The 19,753-nt window shown below is 33.7% G+C and overlaps 1 protein-coding gene across 2 annotated transcripts in view; it reads left to right on the top strand.

Moving 5' to 3' along the window:
- Prorp (protein only RNase P catalytic subunit) overlaps positions 1-19,753 on the top strand; it is a 140,484-nt gene that overhangs the window by 40,385 nt on the left and 80,346 nt on the right. For both annotated transcript variants that reach the window (XM_046461360.2, XM_046461359.2), the window contains exon 5: positions 3,864-3,971. In XM_046461360.2, the coding sequence (XP_046317316.1) occupies positions 3,864-3,971 (108 nt within the window). The remainder of the gene's footprint in view (positions 1-3,863; positions 3,972-19,753) is intronic.

Consider the following 19,753-nt stretch of genomic DNA (forward strand, 5'->3'; position numbering starts at 1 on the left):
GAAACACAGGGGACTCTAGTCCCAGAGGCTGTGGATCTACCTATCAGGGAAAACAGAGGGCTTTTAAAGAAGCTATTCAAAGGCTACATTTCAGGTGTGCCCTGGCCAAGGGGTCCCAGATGCAGCCTGATGGTGTGTTGAAATTCACTTGTTAGTTTGGGAGATAGTTACTTCCTAGTTCTTCTGGTGACATCTTTCTGTGGAGAATAGATAACTCAAGGTAATCTTATTTCCCCACCTCTAGGTTAGAGAAGGGGAGAGGGAGAAGAGGAAATGGAAAAAAAACAAACAAATAAACATGTCCCTTTAAAATAAGCAGCGGGCTGGGGTTGTGGCTCAGAGGTAGAGCGCTCACCTACCATGCTTGAGGCACTGGGTTCGATTCTCAGCACCACATAAAAATAAAATAAAGATATTGCTATAATTAAAAATAAACATTTAAAAAAATAAAATAAAATAAGCAGCAAGGGCTATATTCAAAAGACAGAAGTGCCAAGAACATGCATTGGAGAAAAGATAGCCTCTTCAACAAATGGTGCTGGGAAAACTGGAAGTACATTTGCAACAAAATTAGATTAAACCCCCATCTCTCACCATGCACAAAACTCAACTCAAAATGGATCAAGGATTTAGGAATACAATCAGAGACCCTGCATCTAATAGAAGAAAAAGTAGGCCCTATTCTCCATCATGTGGGATTAGGCCCCAACTTCCTTAATAAGACTCCTGTGGCACAAGAATTAAAATCAAGAATCAATAAATGGGATGGAATCGAAATAAAAAACTTCTTCTCAACAAAAGAAACAATCTGTGAGATGAATAGAGAGCCTACATCTCGGGAGCAAATCTTTACCCCTCACATACATCAGATAGTGCACTAATCACTAGGGTATATAAAGAACTCAAAAAGCTAAACATCAAAAGATAATCCAATCAACAAATGGGCCAAGAACCTGAAGAGACACTTCTCAGAAGATGATGTACAATCAGTCAACAAATACATGAAACACTGATGATCATCACTAGCAATTAGAGAAATGCAAATCAAAACTACTAAGATTTCATCTCACTCCATTCAGAATGGCAGCTATTAAGAATACAAACAACCGTAAGTGTTGGCGAGGATGTGGGGACAATGGTACATTCATACACTGATGGTGGGACTGCAAATTGTGCAGCCAATATGGAAAGCAGTATGAATATTTCTTGGAAAATTGGGAATGGAACCACCATTTGATCTAGCTATGCCACTCCTTGTTCTATACCTAAAGGACTTAAAAACAGCGTAATACAGGGACACAGCCACATCAATATTTATAGCAGCACAATTCACAATAGCAAAACTGTGGAACCAACCTAGATGCCCTTCAATAGGTGAATGGATTAAAAAATGTGGCATATATACACAATGGAATATTACTCAGCAATAAAAGAATAAAATCATGGCATTTGCAGGTAAATGGATGGAGTTAGAGAAGATAATGTTAAGTGAAGTTAGCCAAATTTAAAAAAGGTAAAGTGGACCACTGTTACAGTATAAGTGTATGCTTAAATTTATAAGAAATTGCCAGTATGTATGTAGGTGACTCTATGATCAGTGTGATTCTGCAATCTTTACAATTAGAAAAATGAGAAATTATACCCCAATGATTCAAACGTATGAATTGCCAAGATCATTGTAATATCATGAATAGCTAATAAAAATAAATAATAAAAAAAAGAAATTGCCAAATTATTTTCCAAAGTTGTTGTGTCATTCTGCATTTCTGCCAGCAATGTCTAATCATTCCAGTTGCCCCACATACTTATTATAGTCAGACTTCTTAATTTCAGCCATTCTAGTGGAAGTGTAATAGTTTCTTACTATAAAGATTTCCCTAATGAGTCAATATTGGTCCAAAGAGAGTTTTCATCTTAAATCCATGGTTCATAGTTTTTGTCACTGTCCCAGTAATGTCCTTTATATGCTTTTCTTTTCCCTAAATTCAATTCAGTATCACACATTGCATTTAGTTGTCATGTTTTATTTTAAACTGAGTTTAAAGTGAGTAGGGAAAATTTTAGTTTTGTTGGTCTTTCACCTCAACTTAAAAAAAAAATAGGCCTATTGTTTTATAGAATGCCTCTCCATTTAGATTTATCTGATATTTCCTTATGAATAAATTTTCTGAATGAATTTTTGGCCAGAATACTACAAAAATTATGTTCTGTTCATCAGAGGGGTTTTGTATCAAGGAGCTCACTAAATGAATATTAATGATGACTCTATTTGCTGCTCAAGAATTTTTTGCCTATCTGGTGTTGCAAAGAATTCTCGAATTTTCATCCAGAAACTTCATAGTTTGGGCTTTTAGATTTAGGTCTATGATCCATTTAGAAAAAGGTTTTGTATATGAGATGAAATAGAGATTGATGTTAAATTTTTTTCAACTTTTACCTTGTTATTTCTGCATTTTATTATTCTACTTTCTTTGAAATTTGATATACTCCTTTTTTTCTAGCTTCTTAAAGTGAAAAATTACATAAAATAATTGCAGGTCTTTCTTGATTTTTATGTAAGCATTTAAAGGTATAGTGTCTTTTATTTCCTATCCTCAGAAGTCATAGAGCCTTACTTCTGATCTCCTTCATTCACATACATACAAAGGATATTCAAGAAGAGTGAATTATAATTACTCTACCTTTTTTAAAGAAATAGTTATTTTTTAGTTGTAGTGGGACACAATACCTTTATTTTATTCATTTATTTTTATGTGGTGCTGAGGATCAAACCCAGGGCTTCACAAATGCTAGGCAAGTGCTCTATAGCTGAACCACAATCCCAGCCACATGACTCTACCTTTTGAGGTGGGAGAAGTGTTAAAGAAATTTCAGACATGTGGTATTTTGTTTTGTTTTTTTCTGTTACTGGTGAATTGAATGCATGAGCACTCTACTATTCAATGTTTTAAAACTACCAAACCTTCCAAATATCATGTCCCTTTCAGTTTCTGCCTGCTTTTGGTCATTCTTTAGTACCTTCAAATGTAGTTAGGTTTTAATCTAGAATTTCTATTATTATCTGGTAGTCCAGCACAAACTATTTTATCACTTCCAGATGTCAGAACCCTTCCCTTTCTTTTTATTTCCCATAGCACTCATCACATTTAATATATGATATAACTTATTAATTTGATTTATTTTGTATGCCTTCCCACAGGTCTCCATTAAATTAGGGATTGTTGTCTTTTTTGGTAAAGGACTAAGCAAATATTTGTTAGAGCAGGGCACAGTGATGCATACATGTAACCCTAGCAACTCAGGAGGCTAAGTCAGAAGGATCTTGAATTCAGGCCCAGCTTGGTCAACATAGATACCATCTCAAATACAAACAGAAACCCCCAAGTATTTGTTGAATTAATGATCTCTACTTCTTCAAAATAGCTATATATAAATAAAAGACTATTCATGATAAAAGAGGAGGTAAAAATTTTAGAGCCTTGTTCTTTTAGCACAGTTGTACTGGTAGGCTGGCATTTCTGAGGTTCACTTACAAGACAGGACTTAGGAATTTTGACATTTTATTTGTCTTTTTGCTTATTGTGTGAATCAATTTAGCAGCCTTCATAGGCTGGGTACAGGTCAAATGAAATTGCAGATGAAGATACTCTGTGAAATTAAAGCACTATGAGATTATAAAACTATATAAGTTAATTATATGCATTTGTATCCATTAGGCTGACTTTTTCAGATTTCATTTTGAGAGTATATTTATATATGTATGTATTTTTAAGGGAAGAATATTTTGAATTATCAAAATAATAAGAGAGTCACTTTATTTGTAATTAAGTTCTTGTTAATGTTTTGTCTGACTTCTTTTTTAGGAACTGAAGAGGTTTGAGAACTTTGTAAAATCCTGTCCTCCTTTTGATATAGTCATTGATGGCCTCAATGTTGCCAAAATGTTTCCTAAAGCTCGTGAATCTCAAGTTGTAAGTACAAGTTTTTATTTTGTTTTTCTCCATCTCCAGAAATATTTTTTGCACCTATTTGTGATCTTCAAGTAAATGATTCAAAGGCCAAAAGTAAGGAGAAGTTATTGACGATATTCTGTGGTTCAGACAAGCTCAGGGAACATGTATAAGCCAATGTAATAAGCATTATGGAGTGAGTGAGATAGAGAAATGAACTATGTAAGCATCTACAAGACAAATGTGACATAAAAAAAAAAAAAAATCCAGTTCCTCTCCAGGAAAATTTCCTTTGAGCTTTTATTACCATTTAAATTCCTGTACTATTTTATACTTCAATTCAAATCATGCCTTTTTAAATACATTGATAAGTTCAGTGTTTAGTAAGTTGTCAAGAACTTACAACTTAATATAGGAAGAAAAGGATAAAAGAGTAAAAAGAACTAGAGCAAACCATTTTGTAATAATAGATTTTATTTTGTATTCTTCATAAGATAAGATCATTATTAATACTTTAAATAACAGAATAATCTGATTTGTAAGCCTTTTTTTAATGAACTTCAGTACATGTGGAAGACTAATATACCATATACCACATGCCATCCAGTTTTAATAATATATACAAGTTTTCTTTTATAAGACTAAAAAACATCAATAATCAGTGGCCTCTCATATAAAGCCTTATTTTTTAGACTTTTTTAAAGGTTTGAGCCAACAAAGAAGTTGCCATAGGAGCTAAAAGTAAATGTTAGAGGGGAAGAGTTAAAGGATTGAAATGAAGCAATGTTTTTGCTATTATAAGAAATCATAAATTGGTGCAGCCAATTTGGAAAGCAGTATGAAGATTCCTTGGGAAAACTGGGAATGGAACCACCATTTGACCCAGCTATTCCTCTTCTCCGACTATACCCAAAGGACCTAAAAACAGCATATTACAGGGACACAGCCACATCAATGTTTATAGCAGCACAATTCACAATAGCTAAACTGTGGAGCCAACCTAGATGTCCTTCAGTGGAGAATGGATTAAAAAAATGTGGCATTTATACACAATGGAATATTACTCAGAAATAAAAAATAATAAGATCATGGCATTTTCAGGGAAATGGATGACATTAGAGCAGATTATGTTAAGTGTTAGCCAATCCCCAAAAAACAAATGCCAAATGTCTTCTCTGATATAAGGGGGGGTGACTCAAAACAGGGTTGGGAGGGAGACCAAGGGAATAGGGGTGGGAGGGAAAGGAAGGGAGAAGGGGAATAGCATGGATGGTGAAATATACAAAATTATACAAAATACATGTATGAAGATGTGAATTTGGTGTCAACATACCTTATATATAATCAGAGATATGATAAATTATTGTATAATGGTGCATTAAGAATTGTAATGCAAAATTAATAAATAAAATCATTTAAAAAAAGAAATCATAAAGAGATTTTTATGCTTTAATTTTTTGGAGTGGCAATATTAGTTTTTTTTAGAATAATTTGATGAGGGGATAAAGGGTTGTATGTTTATTTTACTTTTTGATGTTTACTTAGTATATTTTATAAATTTAGCCTCGTATAATCATGTAATTTTGCTCTTGCTTTTGACTAACTTCTTTTTTTGGAAATGTCATTGTTTTTACAAGGCATGTATTATTCTTCTTTCTAGTTGTTCTGAATGTGTTTATTTAGTTTTCAGGATTTAAAATTGATATTACTATAAATGGATTTAAAGTAACTAGAAAATTTTATTAATTTTCCTCTCATTAATTATACCTAGAATTTATCATCACCAGGTTATACTGAAACATCAGTTTTTTTTACAGTTAAGTGATAGTATACATTATTTCTCTTAGTTTTTCAAATACTTAACTGTAAGAATTTCCTTTCCTGTCCTCTCTTCAGAGTATCTAGCACCAACCTGTCACTGACAAATTAGAAAATAAGTGAAGACTGTTATATGTTTTAAAATTTTAAAATATTATTACTCTTTTTAAAATTGAACTTCTGAAAAAAATAAGAAAACGAATATATATATTCCTTTAAATTTGTAAAATTTTCCAAATAGAGAGTAAAACTACACAAAGCTAGTGTCATCAGTCTCACATTGTTCACACTGGTGATTAAAAAAAAAAAAAAAAGTCTTAAGAAATCAAAAGAGTGAGGAATTAAAAAAGAAAGACCATGTAACAGAGGTTAAGATCTGCCATTTTTGTATAACCTTTAGCTATACCTTCTCTACTCTCTTTGGTGCTACCCTATCATTTCTCTGTGGGTTACATCACATCCCTCTACTTGAAAATGATCACTATATTAGAATAAAATATCTAGAGAGAGCAGTCACTCGTTACTTAGGTTTGTTTTCTAAACATAGTATGTTCATAGGTTAAGCAGTCTTTCTATCATAAGGTAACCATTTTTTATCAATTTATAAATGCCTCAGCAGTATCTAATAAGAATGTCATGATTTTTCATAGCAGTGGTTACTTTAATTCATATTTTACAGACTAGAAAATTGAGGTTAATTTTGTATAATAAATCCTTAGAAAACAGTCATAATATCAAAATTAAATTGTAGAGAGCTCTTGGATTTTAGGCTTGTGGGTCTTAACATTGGCAATCTGTGGTGAACTATATTATTTCTAAAAAAAAAAATGCTTTTTCTCAGAGATGCTACTAGTTCAGTTTGGCTGTTTACACCCAGAAAAGCTTACAAATATGAACAAAGGACGATTTTGATTTACAGAAATATGTTTATATATATAAATTGGCATGAACATACTTTATATACAGAGATACGAAAAATTGTGCTCTATATGTGTAATAAGAATTGTAATGCATTACACTGTTATCATGTATTTAAAAATAATAATAATAATAAAATCAATTAAAAATTTCTGAAAAAAAAAAAAGAAAAAAAATTATTTATTTTTATGTGGTGCTGAGGATTGAACTCAGTGCCTCACACATACTAGGCAAGTGCTCCACCACTGAACCACAACTCCAACCTGTGCCTACACTCTTATGAGTATATACTTTTAAAATCCTTTATTTTAAAAAAAATCGGAAATTGAAAATATTTTTTCTATCTATGTATATAGGAGAGCCTTTGAGGCGATGCTATCACTAATGCAAACCAGAGAAGGAAAGATGAAATTCTCATTACTTTATGCTTGGTAAAGCTTAGGATCAGATGAGCTCATTCTGGAAAGTTCCCTTCTAATCTGTGAGAAATAGAGTTTACCTTTTGTTTGACTTTCAGCTTTGCACAAAGCACTAAAAATTAGCTTACCAGAGCCATATTGTAACCCAAATCAGACTAAGTTTTTTGGGAAAAGTAAAATATTGAAGATATGTAGTAGACATGTTATAAGAGAAATATAGATATTTTGAAAGACTCTAGACTATTTGCGCAGAAAGGCAAAGAACAAAAGATCAACCAGTGAAATCATAGGCCTCTGCTACTACTTTTGGCTTTACTCTTAAAAGAATTTAATGTTAGCAACAGTTTATGTGACAATTATTTATTATTACCTGCTCTTCAGAGCACTGTTACCTTGTGGCAGTGCACAGGTGTTAACAGCTGAGAAACCTCAGCTAAGAGACTCAGCTTTAGAGATAGCACCTAAATAAGGAAAGAGGGAAATTTTTTTCTTTTGAAGCTAGAGATTTATAAAAATAAATAATAAAGATATATTGTATTTCCCCTGTGCCCATCTTTTTAAATTTTTTGCCTAAATCTTCTTGTAAGTCCATTTGTGACTTGATCTCATTCTTCACGTTATCACTTTTTGGGTTGTCATTTTTTCTGTTCCCACTTTTTCTGTTCATCCTTTAAATAGCATTCTAGTTCAGAAATTAAGAATGGCAATTCTGGAGACAGATCCTCTGTGTTTTAGTCTTTATTAAAACCTCTCTATGACATAATTTCTCATTCTTTTAAAAGGTGATAAGATAGTACCTTTCTCATAAGATGTTGTGAAGAATTGATGAGTTAATATGTGTAAGCACTTGACACATTATACTGTTGCAATTCTTGTAATAACCATTCAAATGAATTTCCCAAATGCAACAATAATTCTTGTATTTTGTAGACCCTTATCTGGTAGTTTAAAATATTCTCCTGTCATCTCATTCATGATAAAAGAATTAAAAGAAAATATAGACAGGCACAAAGGCACAAACCTGTAATCCCAGCTACTCAGCAGGCTGAAGCAGAATGATCACAAGTTTGAGGCCAACCTGGCTAATTTAGTGAGGGTGAGGCTCTGTCTCAAAATAGATAAAAAGGTAAAAAGGGCTGGAAATATAGCTCAGTGTGAGCTATATTTATATATAAGTATATATATATATTTATATATAAATATAGCCTAGCAAGTGTGAGACCCTGGATTCAATTTCCAGTACCACAAAGAAAAAAGATATATATTTCTGCCTTAATGTTAAACTCAGTGTAGATCAGATATACAAATAATAATTGAAAATTGAGGCCAGTACTACCAAAAGCATAAGAAAACATATAAATATGATGGTCTTGAGAAGTTACTTATTTATATATATGTGTGGGTCTTGCTGAGTTGCTTGGGATCTTGCTAATTTGCTTAGGCTGGCCTTGAATTCATGATCTTCCTGCCTCAGCCTTCCAACTCTCTGGGATTACAGGCATGCATTACTGTGCCCAGCCAAAAATTGTATTTTGTTCTAATTATAAAAGTAATATGTGTTTGATATAGAAAACTTGAGAGTCACAAAAAGAAAATCATATATAATGCTGTCATTCCACAAAAAGCATGATATTGATACGGATTGAACCCAGGGTTGCTTTAGCACTGGGTTACATTCCCAACTCTTTTTTCATATATTTATATATATATATATATATATATATATATATAATTTTTTTTTTTTTAATTTTGAGGCAGACCAATTTAGGGTCTCAGAGTTGCTAAGACTACCCTCAAAATTGAGATCCTCCTGCCTGTGCCTTATTGAGGCCTGGAATCACTGGGATTACAGGTATACACTACCATACCTGACAGTGTGTCCTTATTCATAGAGAAACAGTCTTATCTTGGGTAAATAATAAGCCCAACGTAATTTAGAGAATATAGTGAGTTTTGAAGGGACTAGCTTTGGCCCTTCTTTTTTTTTTCTTTTCTTTTTTCACTGCTGGAATCACATCCCCAACCCAGTGTTGGCCCTTTCTAATTCTTTTGTTTAACCTTCTGTAAACCTGGGCAGAAGAAGACATGCTTCTTGCCTTGTAGATGTTTTTCAAATGCAAAGTGTGTCTGCTTAAAATATGTATTTTTTTATTTGGTTTCAAATTTTTAGGAGAAGGATGGCTCTAGTTTGTTGTTCTGTGGTTTTTTAAGAAGATGGAAGGGTTCTGAGTGATTGACAGATTAATCATATAGCCTCCATTTGAAAAGGACATTTATAGTATCTTGATAGGGAAATATGTTGATTTATTTATTGTTTATTGAGCACATATGCCATGCCACATATTATTTTAAGCTTTGATAATAACCCCATATCCAGTTGACTGACTAGTTTTATTGGTAATAATCCCCAAATATATCCCATAATTTAATTACTTCTCTCCCATCTCCGTTGGTATTATCTCTCACAAAAACTCTTTTAAGAGAACTCCTTGCTTTTTCCACCCTTTCCTCAATAACTTCCCATTATACTTAGAATAAAATTACTACTCCTTATCATGAATTATAGTAACTTTCATCATCTGAGCTTCACCTCTCTTTTGAGCCTTGTCAGTGTTTTTTTCCTCTTTGTCTTTCACTGAATTATAGTAACACTTGAATTTTTCCTGTCCTTCCAACATACTGATCTACTCCCGCTTCAACATCTTTGTATGATGTTCCTTCAACCTTTAATGTTCTTCCTTCTTCAGATAGCTGCACCTCAAAGACCATTTCTGATTCTTCTAATGTAACCCCATTCTGCTCTGTTTATCTGCCTATGTTTTATGTTTTTTTTTTCTTTTTTTATACTGGGGATTAAACCCAGGAACACTTTACCACTGAGCTATATCCCCAGGTTTTTGTTGTTGATGTTTGGTGTTTTTTAAATATTTATTTCTTAGTTGTAGGTGGACACAGTAATTTATTTTTTTTATGTGGTTCTGAGGATTGAACCCAGTGCCTCACGTGTGCCAGGGGAGCTCTCTACCTCTGAACCACAACCCCAGCCCTGTTTATTTGTGAGAGAGTGTCTTGCTAAGTTGCTTAAGGCCTCACTAAGTTGTTAAGGCTGGCTTCAAGCTTGTGATCCTCTCACTGTGTCCAGCTGCCTATGTTTTCTCTTAAATTAACCTCATTCACTTATGCGGTAGATTAGAAATGTTCACAGATTCTTTGCAGCTCTTCTCATTAGAAGAGAGAGTCTGTTTCCTCACCTCTTGAATCTGAGTTTGCTGAATGACTTTTTTTTGACCAGTAGAATGTTACAGAAATGACATTGTGGGAATTCCAAGCAAGGATTGAAGAGGTTGTGCAGCTTATACTAACTCTAGGAACTACCACCTTGTAAACAAAACCAGACTAGTTTTCTTGAAGGAGGGAGGGAAGAAGAGAAGGATAGGAAGAGACTTTCCAACTGAAGCCCCAGACATGTGAGCTCAGGTGGGACTAGACCACCTCCAGGCAAGCTGCCAGCTAATTGTGAACACATGAATGAGCCCAGCCAATAACATGTGATACAGAAGAACAATTCAGCCAAGCCCAACCCAAATTGTCAACCCCAAGTATTATGAGAAAATAAATGTTTTGAGGTGTTTTTGTTTGTTTGTTTTTGTGGTGCTGGGAATTGATCCTAGGGCCTTGCACTTGATAGGCAAGCACTCTACTACTAGGCTACATCCCCAGCTCAAAAATGGTCATTTTTAACCTAAGTTTTTGGAGTATTTTATTACACAGAAATAGATAACTAATTTAGCTCTTTCATAAGTATCTGCAGTTACTTATGCCTTTCTTTGTTTATCTGTTTCCTAATAAACATTTAAATTAGTATTTAAATCCTGATATTAAGAAACTTTGTATGTCTTGCTTCTTGTAAAATCCTTGATGGTCAGAAAAGGGCCTTGTATGTAATGAATGTTCAGTATATACTGGGTGAAATAATGAACAGATGAGTATACAGTAATTGATCCAACTAATTAGAGTTAACATTTGCTTTTCAGACTTAACTGTGAAAAACTCCTTGAATTTTGCTCTTGTACCTTACTTCCTTTGTTACCTATGTGACCTTAGCTGTTGTATAACCTCCTGGTGCCTAATGTGAAAATAATTTAATTCTTAAAAATTATTATGGTGATGACTAATGTGATTCTGCAATCTGTACAATCAGAAAAATGAGAAATTATACCCCAATTGATTCAAATGTATGAATTGCCAAGATCATTGTAATGTCATGTGTGGCTAATAAAAAAAATTAAAATTAGAAGGGCTACAGATGTAGCTCAATAGTAGGGTGAAAAAAAATTATTGTGGTGTCCAGCCCACAGTCCAATAAGTTTAAAAGCAAAAAAAAAACTTTATAAGCACATTTATTGTCCATGGTCAAAACAGTGCAGAAACAAAAACTTGGTAGTTTGTAAAGATGTGTTTAATCTCCTGATTTAAACAACTGACAGTCTCTTGGTTTTATTAGTTTTTATGAAGTAGTCTTCATTCTTTTTGAACTGGTGCTTAGAATTTAAACTTTAGTCACCAAATAAATGGCCAACTTTTCTGTCAAATAACTAAATGAAAAATTATATGGACAGTCTACAGAAAATAAAGATTGGTTGTATTAGTCAGGATAGGCCAAGTTATGCTGTAGTAATAAACCACTGAAAAAATTCATTGGCTTAAAACAAATTATTTTCTTGGTTTTGCTAGATACCCAGTTGAGGTCATCTGAGTCATTGTTATTCTCATTCCAGGGGCCAGAATAACTCTCTGAAATATTGTTAGTCACTGTGACAAGGGAAAAATGAATGTGATGAAGAATATAGTGGCTTGAAAAACTTCTGTTTTGATGTGATGCCCCTTCTGCTCATATTTTGTTAGCAGCTAATGCAAGATACTTAGCCAGACCTGAGTTCAACATGATTGGGAAGAAGGTCTTAAAATGTGCCCAGAGGGAAAAAGGAGGAGTATTTTTGAATAGCTACCACAACTGACATAGCTAATGGCTACTACACTGAGATTGGTCATGTCTTGCTTGTTAATGATTGTCAAGCCTTAGAGCTAGAAATGAGTTTCAATATAACAATGCAAAGTGCCTTTATTTAGATTATTTTTTCAAAATTAAGGTCCTTCTCAGTAGTTTTATGTATAAAGAGTTGAATTTGTTGCTTATTTTTCCTATAATGATCAGGGAGTGAATTCTAAAAACCTCCATGACTCATACTTTACCAACTTTCATTTTAAGAAATTAGTTTTTCTTTTCACTTACCAAGTCATCATGAATAATTGGTGATGTGAGATTGTCGTGAGGGGACAGGAACAACATGCTAACTTTTCGCTTAGAAAACAAAAGGATATAAAGTAGAAAGCTTCTTATAGAGCTGCTTTTCTCTCATTATCTTCCCAACCTCACACACTTGCCCCAAATCCAGTCTTAATGCTGTTGTTCTTATTCCTTTTTCAGCCTGAAATTTGGGTTTTCAATGTTCATATGATCCTCTAATAGAGAGTATGTGGGCAGGAAAGTACATCATTTTAGTTAATCTTGCTATCTGTTAAAAACTCTGCTTCCTATTTCTGTAGATAACTGAGAATTGGTTAAAATGCTTTAGCAGAATGAAAAGTTATAATGTAATTTTAAAAGAATTATGGCCAGACATCAGCACTGAATGCTTTCATTCTTACAGCGGGCTTGGGACATTGAATAGAAAGTAGTTTAGTAGAAACACTGAAGAATTTGTTTTGATTGCCATCTCTTAGTTGGTTTTGCTACAGTGAGAGAAAAATGGTGACAAGGATATTAGCCATTAAAGGTCATTTGCTAGTGTTTACTTGGAAGTGAGGTCTCATTTTTTTTCTGCCACTCAAGTTATTTTATTTCTCTCTGATGATTTACATAACCTCTTATAAATTTCAGTACCATAGAGCACCTAAGATACAATAAAGTATGCTTGGTGTTTTTGTGTGTATATTAATCTGGGCATATTTTAATGTCCAAACTGTAGAAATGTTGTAGAGTTTGTCATCAGCTATGTTTAAAATTATGTTTCAATAATTTGAAAGTAAGAAATTCATATAAATACCTTATCTTGTTTATAACAGGAAATGTTAAATATTGAAATGAAATTTTTATTATGTCTCCAACTTTTAAATATTCTTGTCCTTATAATTGTTACTCCTGCTTAAATACTGTCTCTTAAGGACTGGCTTTAGAGGTGGAATGTCTTATTCCTTGGGTCCCAAAACTTGGCTATCATGCAGCTACTTTTGCCTTTGAGGAACATATTGTTACCATGTCTGCTCTGAAAAGCTATTTGAATAATTTTTTATTGAAATCTAGCATTAAAAACGTGTCATTTTCCCCAGTTTACTTTCATTTGAAGTTTGGTTCATTAGTAATGACTTTAAATAATAGGCAATTGGAAATCATTTGTAAACTTCTTTCTTGTACTGAATATTGAACCCTGAGCTACATCCCTGGACATTTTTTGTTTTTTTAAGACTGGGTCTTGCTAAATTGCTGAGACTTACCTTGAACTTGCAAGCCTCCTGCTTCAGCCTTCTAAGTTGCTGGGATTATAGAGGTGTGTGCAACCACACCCAGCTACTTCTAAATATTTTTTAAATTTTGGTTAGCTGGTTATCAATAGTTTTATTCCAATGGAATTCAAAAGGGGGTTTTAACAGTATTTTTAAGGCTAGTAGTTAACCAGTTTTAATTATTTCTGAATTAAACTCTTAATCCAGAAAGTTCACCTGACTCATTCAGGACCAGCCTAATTTTTACCAATATTTCCTTTCTTTTCTTTTCTTTCTTTCTTTCTTTTTTTTTTTTTTTTAAATACTGGGGATAGAACTCAGGGGTGCTTTAACACTGAACTACATTCCTTGCCTCCCACTCCCTTTTTGAGGCAGGATCTGAATTGCTTAGGGACTTCCTAAATTGCTAAGACTGGCCTCCAACTTGTGATTCTCCTGCCTCAGCCTCCCAAATTGCTGGGATTGCAGGTGTGTACCACTGTGCCCTGCTTTACTTATATTTTCTGATTTCAAGACTAATGTTTATCCCATATCAAGCTGCCTCCTACAGAAAGTCTTCAGTTTATAAATGTACTCAAAAATATCTAAAAATAGAAAATGAAGATGGTCAGGTTCTTGGTTGACCCATATTCTTTGCTGAACTCTACTGACTAAATTCTTTAAGCCTGTATTGAGCATTAATATGTGCTAAGCACATAGAGTTAGATATTAGAGAAACAAATGTTAAATAGAAATGTTTCCTTTTATGGAACTCGCCCAGCTGATTTGATATTACTGTGTAATACTAGGCAATTTACCTTTGAGTGACTTCATAATTATTTGATTTAGATATCTTTACTTAAAGTGAAAAACCACCACCATTTCTATTTTGCCTCAAAAGGTGGCCTAATGAGAGTGTAAAAACAAATGATAGCATTTAAATGCATTTATCATCATCATTGACATATATTAAGCACTTAGTGTATAACTTCCAGTATGCTTTACATAAATTATGTCATTTAATCCTGTAGAAAGTCATTATTCTTTTCAATTTGCAGATGAAGAAATTCTGAGAACCAAAGATTAAATAATTTATTAGAAGCTCACAACCAGAAAGAGATAGAACCAGGATTTATGTGCAGGGTGTCTTAAAACTACTAACCAGTGGTCTAGCTGTTACCCAGACTGCTTCAATTTAAAAAAAAAAAGTAACCCTCCCTTTTTTTGCATTGTGAAAACTTTAAATAATTTTTTAAAATTTACATATAGTTGTTGTGGTGGTTTGGATATGAGGTGGCCCCCCAAAACTCCTGTGCTGATGCAGGTATGTTTGGAGGTAATTGGATTGTTGAGAGCTGATCAGGTCCATCCTAGTTTGAAGGGACTGAGTATAACTGAAAGTAGGTAGGGCAAGAGGGTGTGCCCTGGTGGCCCTTTTTTCCCTACCTCTCTCTTTCTGGCTGCCATGAATGAAACAGTGCTCCTCCACCGTATGCTTCTGCCATGATGTGCTGCTTCACCTTGGGCCCAGAGAAATGGACTCAGCCAACCATGTACTGAAACCCTGGAACCTTGCACCAAAAATAAGTTGCCTCTTGTTGGGTAGTTAGGTCACAAGGGTTCAAAAGCCTTGGAGACTGGTTCCAGGACCTTCCATAATACCAAATCCACTGATGCTCAACCCCTTATATAAAATGGTGGCATAGTATTTGTATTTAACCTACACAGATTCTCCCATATTCTTTAAATCATCTCTAGTTTATTTTATAATACTTAATAGAATGTAAATATTATGGAAATAGTTGTTATACTGTGTTGTTCAGGGATTAACAACAAGGGAAAAAGTCTGTACCTATTCAGTACAGTCACAACTTTTTAAAAATTTTTTTTAATATTTATTTTTTAGTTGTAGTTGGACACAAATACCTTTATTTTATTTATTTATTTTTATGTGGTACTGAGGATCGAACCAGGGCCTCACACATGCTAGTGAGCACTCTACTGCTGAGCCACAACCCCAGCCCCTAAAAATATTTTTGATTCATGGTTCGTAGAATTCAAGGTTATAGAACCCATGGATACAAAAGGTTGTCTGTGTATGAATTTAAATCTCTTTGGTTTAAATTAAATCCAAATGATACAAATTTTGGACATGTAATTTTGTGTCATAAGCTTTGAACAATATGCTAATTACATTTTTCTTCTGATGTGAGGCCAAATATGAGATTAAATCATATGTGGAGTGCATTTGACAATTTTGTCTAGTACTTAAGAGTTCACTCTAGTCAGCTACTCATAGGCACAACTCATCTGAACCAAGTTTACTTCTTAATTTGAGTGTTTTGCGTTTAAATTTATCTAATGTTAAATTAGTAATTTACTGTTCTTCATCACATTTTGGTTTCATATATATTTTTTGGTTGATTAGGACAAATGGAAAAGAATTTATATCTGGTTTGCTCCCAAGATGTGCTTAAATAAAGATAAATTAGAAAGAGATCTAGCATGTTGTGCCATTCCTATATCTTATGTTTGTAAGGAAAATAAAAGGAGACAGAAGCAAAGTGCAGAGGCAAAAGCAAAAGCTGCTCGCCTGAGCTGCTAGCTTTATTTATATCAATAGGTTACTTTAGGTCATAGGCGTCATTAGTACATATTGTTCATTGTATTACTAGGCAGGTTACAGACTTATCGACATTATGCAGCTTTTTCCTAAGCTTACATACTAAGTTGTAATATGCAATGTTAGGAGCTTTGTCTCAAGAAAGTTTGTTGTATAAAGTTATTGTTATGTGGGGCAGGTTTAGGCTCATTTAGTCACAATTAGACAACATTGTGGTTGTCTAACAAGAGAATTCCTTATTCCCAGGAACTGTGTGCCTGAGATCTATATAAGACTCTAACACAGAGCCTCCTCATGAAGGACATTGCTATAGCAGTCAGGCATTCTGTGTCTTTGCACAGAAACTTCCTAGCCACCAAGCATGCCACAGTCTTGAAGCTTTCAGAGACCTCAGTCCCAAACACAGAAACCTTACATATGTTTGTTCCTAAAATTTTAAAATTTATATCTAATTGTTATGTATGACAGCACAATGCATTACAATTCATGTTACACACATAGAGCACAGTTTTTCATATCTCTGGTTGTACACAAAGTAGAGTCACACCATTTGTGTCTTCATAAATGTACTTAGGGTAATAATGTCCATCTCATTCCACCACCGTCTTTTCTACCCCCATAACCTTCCCCTTTGCTTCTATCTAGATTTCATCTAATTCTCCCATGCTCCCCCCCCCACCCCATTATGAATCAGCATCCTTATGTCAGAGAAAACATACAGCATTTTGTTTTTTGGGATTGGCTAACTCCACTTAGCATTATATTCTCCAACTCCATCCATTTACCTGTAAATGCCATGATTTTCTTTTCTTTTAATGCTGAATAGTATTCCACTGTGTGTATTTACCACATTTTCATTATCTATTCATCTACTGAAGGGCATCTAGGTTGGTTACACAGTTTAGCTATTGTGAATTATGTTGCTATAAACAATGATGTGACTGTGTCCATGTAGTATGCTGTTTTAAAGTCCTTTGGATATAGACCAAGGAGTGGGATAGCTAGGTCAAATGGTGGTTCCATTCTCAGTTTTCCAAGGAATTTCCATATTGCTTTCCATATTGGCTGCACCAATTTACAGTCCCACCAGCAATGTATGAGTGTGCCTATTTCCCCACATCCTTCTCAACACTTATTGTTGTTTGTATTCTTAATAGCTGCCATTCTGACTGGAGTGAAATGAAATCTTAGTAGTTTTGATTTGCATTTCTCTAATTGCTAGTGATGCTGAACATTTTTTCATATATTTGTTGATTGATTGTGTCTGTTTAATTCCTTGGCCCATTTATTGATTGGGTTATTTGTTTTTTTGGTGTTAAGATTTTTGAGTTCTTTATATATCCTAGATATTGGTGTTCTATCTGATGTCATATTATGTCAATTCTTTTTCAATTGTTAAAATTTAAATTTGATTTATTTTCTAACTGATGACATAAAAAACATTGTAAAAATATTATAAAATAAGGTTGAACAGAAAGTGTTTTCATGCAGTCTGAGTGCTGTTGCATTAATGTATAAGGGCAGTACTTCTCATTTCTTTCTTTCTTTTTCCAATCAGTATTAGAGATTAAACCTAGGATTGCTTTACCACTAATCTGTATCCCTAGACCTTTTTATTTTTTATTTTGAGATAAGATCTTATTAAATTGCAGTCTGGCCTTGAATTTGTAATCCTCCTGCCTCAGCCACCCAAATCACTAGGATTAAAGGCATCTGCCACCACACCCAGCTAGAGCAATATCTAATTGACTTTGAATCCAGTAATTATTTGCTTATGAAATTCACTCTATCAAAGTTTAAGGCTTATAATATTTGAGAATTCTGTTGTTTTGCTGAAGTTTTGAGTACTTTTAGTTGTCAATTTGTGTATACTTCACAAAATTTATTTTGACCAGATTTATGTTATCTTTCAGGTACATAGTATTAAATCACATTAAAGAAAGTTAACACGTGTATTCATACAGATATAAACTTTTTAAATGTAGGATATACACTGGATACTAGAAAAATGAAATCCTGATTATTCCCTCAGTTTATGCCCAGACTAAATAATTCTCCTACAGAGTAAATAGTGAGGGCTTAGCGCTTTCATAGTTTTTACTTTTATTTTCAGTGGAGTATTTTTCCTGATTATCAAAGTAAAAATGCTTATTATAGAAAATTTGAGAATAGATAAAAGTACAAAAATTGTTTTCCATTATTTGAACATCTGACATTAGTGACTTTAAAAAATAGATTCAGTACACTTTTACCCAATAAAACATTTGGTGTTGGCTGTTCATCTGTTTTAACCGGGAAATTTGTCTCTGTCTTTTTTAAAATCTATTTTTTTAAGCAGGCTTGGTGGCACATGCCTATAATCCCAGCAACTTGGGAGATGAAGGAGAATCACAAGTTTGAGGCCAGCCTCAAATGTTTAGTGTTGACATTGTCTCAAAAACATAAAATAAAATTTAAAAAGACTGGGGATGAAGCTCAGTGGTAGAGTGCCTCTGGGTTCAATCCCCAGTACCACCAAAAATAACAACAACAACAAAAAAATAAAAACTAATTTTTCAATGAATTAAAAAATGATTTTTGTTTGGCTAACAAAGTTGTAAGCAAAGATAACTGAAAATGGAAGCAGACTCAAACAGATCAGCAAACTGTATTTTTTAAGCAGGGGTGGAATAGCACATTTTCAGGGGAGAAAACGGTGACTGGTTACAAGAGGGGTCTGTGTTTTATAGGTCTTAATGAGAGTTAATCATGTTTAGTGTGATTTAATCATTGGAGACTGAGGACATGCTGGCTGGGCAGTCAGGAAACTAGTTGTGCAAGTTAAAAATCTAACTCAGGAAAACAGCTGTAAAAGCACGAAACCCATTGATACTGGGATGAAAGTTCAGAGCCTAGATCCCGTTATTTGTCTTCTCTACCCGGGACCCATTGTCACTGGGAAAGGAAGAAAGCTCAGAGCCCAGGGCCCATTGTTTGCCTTCCCCTCCTCTCCTCCTGCATCACACATCTTTTTTTTTTTTTTTTCTCCCTATAGACTGTCATTCTCCTTTTCTTGGGGGATGTTATTTTTTCTATTCTTCAAAAGTTAATTAAGGAGTTTTAAAAAATTTAATAATATAGTAACCATAAAGAAAATAAAATAGGGCTGGGATTATGGCTCAGTGGTAGAGCACTTTCCTGGTATGTTTGAGGCACTGGGTTTGATTCTCAGCACCGCATATAAATAAATGAATAAAGTAAAGAGGTCCATCAACAACTAAAAAAGAAAAAAAAATGAAAAGAAGGTACACTGTATTTACAGAGAGCCAACTTCTAGGCAGTCTGAGCCATATGAAACATAGCCAAGAAGTTAAAAGCAAAATGGCCTGAGAAGAGTCAAAAATCAATGCCACAAAACTCATGATGATAATAAAGTATTAGTAATAATAACATCATAATTGTAGAATTAACCAGTTATTGAGTATCTGCAATGTAACAGGCTA

The sequence above is a fragment of the Marmota monax genome, unplaced genomic scaffold (genome assembly GCF_021218885.2).
Source record: "Marmota monax isolate L192 unplaced genomic scaffold, Marmota_monax_Labrador192_F-V1.1 WCK01_AAM20220418_F8-fsc00001, whole genome shotgun sequence".
NCBI classification, from domain to species: Eukaryota; Metazoa; Chordata; class Mammalia; order Rodentia; family Sciuridae; genus Marmota; species Marmota monax.